Raw genomic sequence first — 12,281 nt, forward strand, 5'->3', positions numbered from 1 at the left:
TAAACAACCACTATACGATTTTTTTACCGCTCAAGCTCTCAATCTAAAAGGAATCTGAAAAGACTTCGTTTAGCAGATGGTAAACGACTATATAATGATGAGTTGTAAAACGTCATCTATTGAACAAACCCAGAGATGCTATGGAGTTTTCATTGTTTTCTATGGATATTTGATTTTCCAGTCGTTTTTAATTGAATCTGTGGCGCTTTGGTAATATGATAGCGGAATCAGTTACTGGATCGGAGTAGATAATGTATTGGTCCATGGACCGGGATAGGTATTCGGAATGCAATCTAGAACTGGTACGGACTGATCAGGATCAGTTTCAGGATCGATGTTTAAGTGTGTTTGCATATTAGCTCTTTAAAACTAATCCGATCCGATCCGACTAGTCCGATAGGTTAGGACTGTCTGAATTGTATGGAGTTGATGGTTTGATTGGTTCGATGTATCTGCTTTTCACCACTTGTGGGTATGGAGTTCGAAGGATTCGATGGGTTCAAAAGAGCTAATGTAAACACACGGTATACTTTCTGGATCAATTCCTGATTTAATGGGTATTCAGGGCCGGTTAGTGAGATCGCTATAATCAGTTCATGATCAGTTCAAACATGACCGTTAGAGTATCAGTTTCAAAACAGAAATTGATTCAATATCATTTGCAGGAGCTATGTGAACTCAGGATCAGTTCCGGTGCTGGTAAATGTTTTGTATCGGTATGGATTTAGGATTAGTTACAGGACTGGTATGGTATGCAGGCTTAGTTCCAGGACCAATTAGGGTACATAATTAGTTCCAGATCCGGTATTGGACAGTATCAGTTCCAAAAACAGCGTGAGTTCAGGATCAGTTCTAGGTTTCAGGATGGAATTAGGATCATTTATAGGATTTATAGGATTTATAGGATCATTTACGGAATGGAATCAGCATCAGTTCTCCTCGAACGGTATGAGTTTAGAATCAGTTCTGGAATCAGTACAAGTTCTTTTTAGGCTCCAGATTTTTCTGCGATTCACTATCTCTGCGTTAATAGAGGTCGCAATTTGTAGAAGAAAAATCAAATTTCAATTATTTCTTTCATTAGGCTCTACATACATTAATTAGATTATAACATCAATTAGGTCCAATTTAAATAGCTCAGTATCAAAAGCAAAAACCTTAAGCATGCACAAAATAAATTGTGTAATACTGCATCTTTTTCTTTCTTCCTTTAAGAACAATATCGATGCAAACGTCGATCATGCCCCAAACCAGAGTTGCTTATCACTTCAGTCCGAGAACGTGTAAAGTAAAGTTGTTTACTTCTAGCATCTATCATCCCAGCAGGACCCAGCGTGTTGTACCAATTTAGATTAATTAAATAATTAGTCGTAACAAATCAGTGCATGAGTGAAACATTCCAGCAGAGATAGAACAGTTCTGGTGTATCAGTTTGATCTGTTAGAAGTTTGGTGCAGTGAAACTAATCGAATGTTAAACAGAAAATAACGCAAGCGCTGCTGACACCAAAGCTCAAGATTGATGCTAGGCACGAGCGATTCCAATTGCCGTAAAATATTGATAACGGAAAAGGTCATTCGCGTGCGTAGTTTGTTGAATGTGTGTGACATCATCATGCCCTGAGCAAACCCAGCAAGATCAACAGTGTCTAGGTAAGAGAGCTATTTTGTAATGGTTTAAAACGAAAGTTGTAGACAGTCTCTAACAGTACGAAATTGTCGCTACACTGTTGAGCATCCCCCGTTTGGATTGCCCTAATCTATTATCATTATTAATTCTTCCGATATCCGGCAAGTGCAATGAATCCGGCAAATATCTCCCTAGCGTGCTCAACTCATCCTATTTATGTACGTGCGCTCACACACATACACACACACATACACTTCGTTACGGAGCATTGGTTTCAACGATTGCATGCCATGTGCCGGACTCGTTAATCTAATTTTTTGGACAATTTATTTCATCGTTACATGCCCGCCCATACATCCCCGGTAGCTGTTATCAAAGGGTGGTAGGGCCATGCGCTTACCCAACCACTATCTCACACAACCCTTCTATGGTTACCATTTCCCAAAACAATCGCAGAAAGAACAAATCACAAAAAAAAACCTTAACATGATCGTATAATAAATAAGCTAACGGCCTCGTTTGCATCAGTGCCTGTGCCGTCCTTCCCCGCGGGGCCCCGTACAAATCGGTTCACAAAAGCGGCATTCACCTGGGCATCACCCACACCACTCATCTGTGGGTGGGGACAGCTTCCTCCCCCTCCGAGCTGCAGCTGCCTGTCGCACAAAGTGAAAAACAATGTGTGAAATAAAACTGTTTGCGAAATGATTTAGCCTGTGTGCTCGTGAGACAAGGCAGACCATGCATTACGCCAACGTACGCCTCGTGGTTTATGATTCCCTCGGCGTGAAAGAGAAGAGTCGGAAGAGGCAAGAGGAAGCAAAAGGTACCGATTGTGCATGAGGTTGTGGGACAACACACCAAACGCCTGGCCGCCTGCGAAATCCCCAATATCAGACAAGCAAGCCGAAGCCCGAAAATTACCGCATGACACGAACGAATGGCGCTGGGATCTCGCATCAGATCTGGTAGATTCTCTCCCAGGGCTTTTCAGCAAAGACAAAGCATTCACAGTGTGTGCTTGCAGCGTGACGTCATCATCGGATGGGAAAGGAGTCTCGATTACGATGCCCGTTTGTTACGCTGGCGCGTGGGAGATGTGCTCGAGGACAGGAACTTTCACGCGTACGCCTACGCATCGGCAAAGGCCACCAAACCAAGGGAGGGTTTTTTGCGAGACCTTTTTTTTAGCGGTACCTAGGTATTGGTGGGTCGTTGGGCGGTGGAGGTAAATGAATGAGCGAGTCTACGATGAGCGTTTCCCACGCCCACGCTTACGCCCGTACATGGGTTAAATGTGGGAATGCGGTTCTCGGAAAAGTTCCTCCAGTTCCGGCAGGTGTTCGCTCCACATGATAGCAAGAAGTGACCGGAGGAATGGGACAAAACCGATTGAACAATAAAGAGATCGGGCACTGATTGGTCCCACTCAAGATTAGCTATTAGTTCGTTACAGCAACCACAGCCGCCGAGCTTTGATTGGGCATTGGGGAGGGGAGAACGACCCACACGTGGATAGAAGTTGATGCTAATTCTGTTGCATTCGAGCCGTTGCGATGTGTGGTGTGTGCTAGAAATGTCATGACCTTGCCCACTTGAAAGTCGCGTACCTGGTATACCTCTGGTGGTCCTGTTGCGTTTTGCTATGCAAAAAAGGGGCACAAACCAACCCACACACACATACACACCTAGAGAGAGAGAGAGAGAGAGAGAGATCGGTTGCATCGTGTGCATGTGACGCGTATAAAAACAAGGCCAACCATTTCCCAGGGTCGCAGCGTTAGAGCGTCATCAGCCCCGTTTCCCGATCCTCGATTGGTTGGCTGGTGAGTTCAAAGTGGAGTGGATGGAGGGTGGAGTACTTTCACCATCACCATCACCCCCTCCCTCCGGTATGATGACGTTCGGGATAGTAATCGTAAAATTTACGCTCCGCTACAACGACGGCACGACGAGCACACACACACACCTGGCTTTTGGAAAAGGATAAAGAGTGCAAGCTCCCCCTACACTACTGACTGCTGGACTATTGGAGATGCTCTGCAACTCATATACGGACACACACACACACACACACACACTACTTGGTGCGCGTAAAATGGCACCAACGGTAAAGTGCATTCGTTCCCGCGCATCCCAACAAGGAAAAAAGGGAATGGAGAGAACAAATCGTTTCGTTCGTTCCGCGCCTTTTGGTGCATTTTCCACCCAGCGTCTGAATGACGCTAAGCGCGCGTGTGTGTGTGTGTGTTGGTGCGCCCGAGCATGAGAGCGAGAGAGAGCGAAGCTTTGCTGGAGAACAACGCGTTCCATGCGTCGTGCGCAGCCGTTGGAAAATGGCGACCAATGTGTGTCGTTGTGTCTCGCTGTTCGTGGGGAACAACGGAAAAAAACGTAACATTCTCTAGTGAAAGCGACCGTACGGGAAGGACGCCTAACATCCTTGAACGTGTATTGATTCACTCGTATGAATGTGTTCTCACACACACTCACACGCACTACTTACTCACAGCGCGGATTAGCTTCCTTCCGGCTCAGTAGTTCTTCCGCACGACATGATCGTACAGCACGACCTGCTCGTACAGATCGCTCGCCAGCTCGATCCGGCTCGTGTTGGTGCCGTACGAGCGCGCTACCGGGTCCGGATAGATGTCCTTCCGGTCGTACATGTTGCGAAAGATGATGCCCCGGGCCGGGTCGCACAGGATCTGATAGTTGCGCGTGTTGTTCCGCATGCTGCGGCCCGTCTTCGCGTTGTAGTACAGCAGGTCGGCGGGCGTCGGGTAGAGCACCCTTTCCTCCGCAAAGATCGCGCGCCAATCGTTCGAGTACTGCTGGTCCTGGTGCACCCGGCGCAGCGCCTCCTCGTAGTCAATGTAGCCCGAGATTTCGGTCGCCTTCTTCACGTACCGCATGTAGATGATGGTCTGGTGGCACAAATGGAGGGTGAAAATGGCGCAAAAGAGTAGTAATGCTTGCTTCATTGCCCTACCGAAAGCAAACCCAACCGATTTGGGCGTTCACGTTTGGCGATCTCTTTCAAGAATTGATCCTTCGGGGCAACGTGACGGCTGAACAGTGTGTTCGGGTCCTTCGTCACCTCCAGAAACGTTCGCTGGGCGTCGAACGCTTCCTTCGTGAGTGCTCTGCAAAATAAGAGGTTGTAAACTATTTGGGCCCCTGCCCTTCTCCTGACAGCTTACCTGTAGCCCGTCCGGTAAAGACTGATTAAATTTTCCCGATTACCGAAATATTGGAGACTTTTGCCATCGATCAGCGAGTTGAGGTAGTCGTCGTAGGAAGCGAACTCCAAAAGATGGAGATCCTGTTCCGTTAGCTTCATATTAAGGCCGGAGTTGTAAAAACACACTGAACTGAATTGGTTACTTGGATGGTGTAGTTTTCACCGCGTACAAAACGTTGATTTTTTGGATTTTCCAAAAATCAGCTGATTTTACGAAAGACTAGGCGTCTCCATCAGTTTTGTGAAAAGTTTTATTAATGTATTTTGCAAACAATTTAAGAGAAACTAGCATTTTTATAATACAAAATACAATAGATTTACCCTTTTTCTATTGGTAAATTCTAATCTACAAACATTACTGATAACTTATCCCGCAAAACAACAACAACAAGAAACTCAAAAAAGGAGGAGAAGTTCAACAAATGAATCATGAATCATGACAGCAAGCCGCTCCACGGTGTATCCAACGGGGCTGCCACCGTTTGGGAGCCATCGCCTTAACCTTCACCTCTGCACGCAGCCGCCCTTTTGCCGTCCCGAAGCATGTAAACCCCTGGTTTCATTGTCACCACTACGAGTGAATCGCGTTCGAAACACGCGCACGTAAGGGGCATCCCCCAAAAAACGCCCGCCAAAATCAATCCCGCGCAAATGGGAGCAAAAAAACACATACACACACACACACACACGTAAAATCTTCACCGAAATGTACTTTGCGCATTTTTTGGTGTAGCATTCACGCGCGGTTCATCCTTCCAGTCCAGGCCCGTTCACTGGCGTAGGGTTCCCGTTTCCTAGGAGCCATTCTTTCAGTGTATATGAGAAAGAGAGAGCGAGAGAGAGAGTGTGTGTAAGCACGTGTAGTAGTAGTGGTGATGACCAAAGCTGGCTTCTCTGCAGAGCGATAAAGAAGGCTCAACTTTTGAGCGATTTTTCCACAACCAACACCAAGCTTTTCCCACTGAGAGCGAGACGGTGTGTTTGTGTATTAAAGTGGAGAGTGATGCCTCCAGTCACAGGAGCTTCCCAACAGCTTTTGCGCGCCTGTGCTCTCTCTCTCTCTCTCTGTGTTGTTCTATATTAGACACCTTCCAGTTGGTGGCGTCGCTCAGAAACGGATGAACACTGGCGCTGGCAGGACCACGGCGCCCATTTCCGGTCCCTTATCGTGGCACTCGTGTGCTCGTGTGCTCGTGTGTGAAACGTGCCTCACAGTGAGGAGTGAGACGAAACGGGGGAGGTGGGAAGAGGGGGAGGAGTGAAAACCAAGCAAGCAAGCAAACAAAGGCTGACCCAAGGGCTCAGAAAACGTCAAAACACGGCGACGCGTCACCGCGGCAAACAAGAGCCTGCTTCGATTGCTGCTGTTGGAGCAAAACGCAACAATCCGCGGCACTGAAGATGTGCGAACGACGAGGAGGGTGGTAGTGCGTGCATGACGACGTGTGCCCTGTGTGTGTGTGTGTGACTGTGTGTTACATAAAAAACGTAGTAGGCAGTGGCAATGTGCTCCCACGTTCGGGCCTTCGTTGGGGCGGCGGAAGGCCTACCAGAGCCGTGCCCAGCAGCGTGTGCGTGAATGGCCGTCGCCGTTTTCTTTCTTGTACGGATTTTCACCAGTGAAAAGTGATTGAAGTCAGTCGGCCCCATAAAGAGGTGGCCGCGTGCAAACGAAGCCTCCCTTGCGTCGCCAAACACTGAACGAGTGACAAATGGTGTCCAGTTGTGCGGGTCGGTGTGTTGCTACCTGAAAGGTGACCGTGTTTTTTCACCCCTCTATGGTATTCCATCCTTCTTTCTAAACACAAGAGTGGCCAGGCAGAAGAAAAGTGAAGGGGTAGAAGCGCCCAAAAGCATCCCTTAAAGCGCTTTTGCGGAAAGAAATCGACCAGCCCGCGGCGCCCCAGCAGTGAGCGTGTGTGCGGGAGAGAGAGAGCGAGCGTAGTGCGCGCGTATGTTGCACGAGAGCTGTGGGTGAGCAGAAATCCTTGTTTCCCCTTGCCCTCCACTGTAAAGCCCCAGTTCCACTTGCCAGGCTGGTCGTGATTCCCCCTGCTTCCGTGGAAACATCTTCCTTCCGCGGCGGACATCATCGCTGGCGCTGGCAGCCGTTTTCTGTGGCTGTGGAGGTCGCACAAAAGTCGTCCCCGTTCCGGACGTGTTGAATTGAGCGTCTCGCTCGTGTGTGTATGTGTGTGTTTCCGCTTTCCGTGTCCAGAGTGTGTGGGTGTGTGAGAGTGATTTTTGTTGTTGTTGTTGTTCCGGAAGGGCCCTTTTTCTTGCCCGTCCTTCGAGGCAACTCTTTAAAGCGAAACCAACTTGACGCGCAGCACAACCAATACCATTGCCAAGGAAAGGTACGCCGTTGACCGTGAACCCACACACGCGTTAGGGTGGTGGTGGTGGTGAGCAGTGTTGGTGAAACGGTGACAATTCGCTGGTGAAAGGCAGCCTGTCATCGGAACAGGTCAATCAAGCGCGGCAAGAAAGGAGGGCTGCCGAGTGATACGATGGTGAGATTAGCTCGCACAGAGAAGAGTTTTCGCGGAGATTAATGCTTAGCGTTGGAAAAATCTATGACAAAATGCTTTTTCTGTTTAAACAATATCGCGAGAAGTGTGCTTTCTTACCCCTTTTTATGGTGTGCCGTACATCAAAATAGTGTACAGATAGCGGTTTAAGCATAAATCAACGAAACATATCATGTCGCCGTCAAGCGAGCACCTTTCCAGCATCATTTTGTGCACCGAGCGAAAGGAATCGTCCGTTAGAATAAGATCAAGAAAGCCAAAATGAGCATCAAATAGCACCAGCCGACGATGGCGATGGAATTAAAGCCCCCTAACAAGCATTACAAGGGCTTTTAAAAGAACAAACCGAAGGTAAATATGGTCAACTTTCTCATTAAACTATCCAAAAGGCATTTAAATTTAATGGTTCTGTTACAAAACGATACATAAAGACAATTGTTAGGTGAAAAAAATCTCTAAAAAAGCTACTGGGAAACCCTTTTTTTGCTCACACCCCCTCGTTTCGCTCCAATCTGTGAGGCGTCTCCACCGCTTGGAATAGAAATGTCAAACAGCCGCAGTCTGTGTGTGCTGCTCACGGAACTGTGGCAAAACCCGAACGAATCGTCCCCGTGGCAAGCGGAAGCACTGATAACGAATGAAACCGCTCCTTCCCTGTAACTGTGTAACCGTGCGCTCACGACCTTTTGTCTCTGTGTGTGTGTGTGTCGCGGTGTTAGTGTGAGGGTAAAGTAGCTAAAGTTAGTCCTCGGTGGAGCGGACCTTCGTTCGTTCGTTGCGTGTTGCAAGAATCAGGCGATGAACCGGATTGTTCGGTTACAGCCGTAGCCGTCGCGTGCGTTCGTTGCTTCTCGTCCTTCCTTTCGTTGCTGGATTTCTCTTTCCTAGCAAACTGGTGTTTCGTTTGCGTGTGTGGGAGAGTGTTTTTTTTCCACGGGCATGGAAGCATAGGATTGCGCAAAGCGAAAACGTGTGTGTCTTGTGATTCATTTCGATGGTAGACAATCGTAGGCCTTTACCCGCACCGGTGGTTTGGAGAATGCCATGGAGAAGCAGTTCCCTTCAGGCTGAGGACATACACATTTGTGTGTGTGTGTCTGTGAGCGTAAAGTAGTATTTGGAAAAGCCGTTTACTTGCTCACAAACCGTACGTAGTAGTGGAGTGGATAGTGTAGGAATGGAGCCAAAACGACATAAAAAAAACAGTCATCCGGTAGGCATCGTTAAGGGTATACACGGCACGGTATGATGCAGGAATTTTGAAAAGTGTCCACAAATAGTTTCACTATTGTTAACGGAATAGTAGATAGAGTTTAACCTACTTTGTTGTCCATCGAAAAGCCTTAATTGTATTATTTCTCGTATAATCTTGTTCAGTAATTGCCAACTAATCTAATGTACTATCCATGTCTAATTATTACTATACTTTGCATACATTTAGGCGCTATTAGGATAGTCCTTTAAAAAGTGTTCCATAACGCACTATTTGAACTACCCATTGGCCCCAAATTTAAAGCTGTCGTGGAAAACTATAGTTTTGTTTATCTTTATTTTAGTTAGTTCGTTTAATTTATTTCAATAATACCATTATAGCATAAATTAATATTTAAAAATGTCATTGCATAAATTTAGGCGTAAACGGAGCCCTGCACAGTGGTTTATTGTTGAATTCGTCCCACGTTTGTTGCGACTCTTTCTAATTCATTAAATCCATGCCGTTTCCATGTCTACGAAAGCTTGTGTATGTATTGTTTATAAGTCCTAAAAATATATAAAAAGTGATTTTTAAATCCTTTATTAGTTCAAAATCTTGAATGATTTCATCAGACAACAACGCGCTTCTGTAAACGGTGATTGTTTTTTTTTTGTTTGTTGTCGAGCTAAAATCCCACTGTGTGGTAGTAGCCTTTCCGTTCAACTCACTTCGACCGAACAACCGCAGAGTGTGTGTGTGTGTGCATACAGGCGGGCTGCTTGTGTGTATGTGTGGGTGTGTGGCAAAGAGCAGGCGAGTTCGCGCATATACACATATCCCAACTCACTTCTAGAAGGCAAAGGTGGAAAGTGGACGATGGGGAGTGTTTTTCCCACAAATCGAGAAGTTCTCACGCTTCCCTTCTCGCGGTTTCCGTGTGTCTGTGTGTGTGCGCTTTGCCGTCGCAGAACGCATCGTTCGACTTCTTGCTTTGGTCGTGTTTTCTTCCGCACCACTCTCTTCCCTTCCCTCTCTTTATATGTATATTTCTTTCTCTCTCGCTCTCTCTCTCTCTCTCGCTCGCGTAATTTTTCTCCCTTTGTTTTTGTTTCTCACAATCACCACCCCCACAGCAGGAGCTTTCCGGCGGGGGGTGGGAGAAGTGTTAAGGTTCGCTCGTCGTTTGTCCTTGCGATGACGGCACTGGGAGGTGGGGTGGCAGCCGAGGGCACGCGCGAATGCCAGTAAATCGGTTTTGGCATCCGGAACGTGCGGCTTCCGTCTACGGGGTGGGACTGGCGAGGTCGAAGGGGGAAGAGAAAATTGGACAGCATCGAGAGACAAGCGTATCGCGTACCGATCCTGCCCACTATCCACCCCCCCCCCCCTTTCCAAAGCCCAAATCGTGATTGCACCGCGCTGTGGTGGGAGGGAGTAGGGGCCTGAATCCTTTGTTTGTTTGCCGCCACATTACCGTGCGCGGGTGTGTGTGTTAGTGTGTGGGTTGGTAGGGCGAGAGGGAATAGAAATAGAGTACGCGCAACGTTCGCGGGCGGAATTGGAAAGCGCAATTTGTTCGGCAGGCGTCACAAACGTGAAGGTGTGGAAAAATAATAATCAGCAGTTAGCGTACTGAGGAAAGGCGGCAAAACAAAAAACGCCTCCGACAGGATCAGGCAATCAGACACAACCAACGAGCCAAAGACATTATCCATAAATGAAACGAAGGGGAGCTGCTCGCACAAAAAATGGCGTTTTTGTTTGTGCAAGCGAGGGAAGATTTTTCGATCCATTTGTGGGCAGATTAAAAAGGGGCAAGCCACACTTTCGCTTCCCACCACGACGCCACAAGATGCTTCGGCGATGTGGTGAGGGTGTTGTAAGTGCCAAGAAGCAACGCTGCACGCTTAAGCGATTACAAACAGGAGGTTCTTCTTTGTATTGTAGGAGACGGGATCAGTAAGCCTTTTGTTGGGTTAGCGTGCGGATGAGTTTAAGCTGGATTGGATGGCGTCTGGAAGGGTAGCAGCGCACACATATAATACGCTCAGCAGCGAACAGTGCCAGCAGTGAAAACGGCAAACGTGGTTTATCGTGATACTAACATGGATGATGTTCATGTTACGGTTTTCAATGGGATTTTGACCCAGTTTTACAACGCACATATGATATGGGAGCAAACGTACAGGAACGGCGGTGTTGTGCGCTTGTTGTGATGCTGAAATAGGAGTTTGCAATAAACCTTGCCGGACTGTTCTCATTTGTGCGAGCTACAAGACTGTTAGCTTGTTTTTTGAATTTTTCACATAATATTGCGAAATATCAACAATCAACACAAACGCAATAGGAAGGATTTTAAAGGAGTTTCCAAGAATCAAAAGCTGTTCAGAATTTTGCAATTTCAGTTAAAATCACAATCGTGTCAAGCAATATCACAATTCAGGTTAAACTTATTTAAATTGTATATTTTGACGTTATTTTCTTGATATTATTTTTATTTCAATATTGAAGCATAACTTGTCGTACATTAGATATTTAGCTTTGAAAATTTCTTAAAACAGGTAAAAAGTGTGAAAAGGCTCTATTCAACATGTAACCCATTTACGCCCCCTATCTGTCCGCCATTTGCCGTTTTTAGAAAGGAAGAAGCAACAGGAACGATAGCAAATCCCCGTCTGTGTTTTCTGTTTGTATAGGAACGTCCGCTTTCACCCTTCATTATTGCTTGTCCGCCCCGATTAATAAGCATATGCTGCTGCTAGGTTTCTGCCAACAAGGTTCCGTCAACCCCCCGCCGCCGCCGCACACCGTGGCGAGATGAATTGATAGCTGTCATAAATAAATTGTTGCATTTTATCGTTCCATTTGACGCCGCTCGTGTTGCATGCATTGTGCTCGAAAACACGGAATTGGATCGCATCAGTCACGTGCACAGCGAAAGGAAGGGGGAGGGGAGTGGTATGCAGCCCGATAACAAAGAACTGCACCGCATAACGAATGCAACGACTGGAGCCCGGACCATTTTTCACAAGGTGGTGGTGGCAGCGGTTTGTTCTCCTCGTTGGCAGGAGATGTGCGATTTGTTCGGGCGTTTTGTTTGCGTCATAGAAGCAGGGAATGGAGTGAAATTGATCGTCCGTGTTTGGTTTTGTTGTATGATAAATAGCATCGGTTATGGTACGTTTTATCCGTTTTTTACGTGGTGCAAACAAACGCACACGGATTAATTATTCATGCGAATTATTATAAATATTTGTTCGGCAAGTGCACAAATCCAGGCTCGCCTGTTTTGTATAAAAAAGCTTTTGTTTATAATAATAGCAAAACAAAATCAATACCAGCGGTGCATCAATGGGCAATCAATCGAAGGTTGAACAGGTCTGCCCTACCCTCAGAATGATTGACCACACACACACTCACAGTGACAGACGTTGTGACATGATTGCATTCGATTATTTGCTGCCGCGTCCACTCCATCGCTTTTACGTTTGTTTTTCTTAACCTTACACATTAAAAAAATGCTCCACGATATATATTTCTTGCCTTTGCCCAGTTTGTCCAAGCCGTGTGTGGACACGTGCGCCACATGCAAGCCCAAAGAGAGTGGCCATCAAATGGTCAACCTGTACTGCAAGAGTCAAATGCGCAAAAGGCCAAGCACGGTGCTTGAACTGGTGTGCTG

The 12,281-nt window shown here is 46.7% G+C and overlaps 2 protein-coding genes across 2 annotated transcripts in view; one reads left to right on the top strand and one right to left on the bottom strand.

Annotated features, from left to right (window-relative positions):
• Positions 1-4,034: 4,034 nt before the first annotated feature.
• Positions 4,035-5,011, bottom strand: LOC120893290 (cilia- and flagella-associated protein 299-like). The gene is made up of 3 exons (XM_040295094.1): positions 4,833-5,011; positions 4,622-4,775; positions 4,035-4,556 (listed from the first exon to the last, which is right to left on the bottom strand). The coding sequence occupies exons 1-3, from the start codon at positions 4,970-4,972 to the stop codon at positions 4,164-4,166; spliced, it is 687 nt and encodes a 228-aa protein (XP_040151028.1). The 5' UTR covers positions 4,973-5,011; the 3' UTR covers positions 4,035-4,163.
• Positions 5,012-6,050: 1,039 nt separating this feature from the next.
• Positions 6,051-12,281, top strand: part of LOC120893289 (heparan sulfate glucosamine 3-O-sulfotransferase 5) — a 42,343-nt gene continuing 36,112 nt past the window's right edge. The window contains exon 1 of the mRNA XM_040295093.1: positions 6,051-7,755. The gene's annotated coding sequence lies outside the window, so the exon portion shown is untranslated. The remainder of the gene's footprint in view (positions 7,756-12,281) is intronic.

Source organism: Anopheles arabiensis, chromosome 2, assembly GCF_016920715.1.
Source record: "Anopheles arabiensis isolate DONGOLA chromosome 2, AaraD3, whole genome shotgun sequence".
In the NCBI taxonomy this organism is placed as follows: domain Eukaryota; kingdom Metazoa; phylum Arthropoda; class Insecta; order Diptera; family Culicidae; genus Anopheles; species Anopheles arabiensis.

What these genes read in the sequence shown, in the direction of transcription:
- LOC120893290 (XM_040295094.1), bottom strand. Translation starts at nt 4,972, where the DNA reads ATGAAGCTAACGGAACAGGATCTCCATCTTTTGGAGTTCGCTTCCTAC. An exon ending in CTTTACCGGACGGGCTACAG is followed by an intron (nt 4,776 to 4,832) that starts GTAAGCTGTCAG and finishes CTTATTTTGCAG; the next exon opens with AGCACTCACGAAGGAAGCGT. An exon ending in ATCGGTTGGGTTTGCTTTCG is followed by an intron (nt 4,557 to 4,621) that starts GTAGGGCAATGA and finishes TTGTGCCACCAG; the next exon opens with ACCATCATCTACATGCGGTA.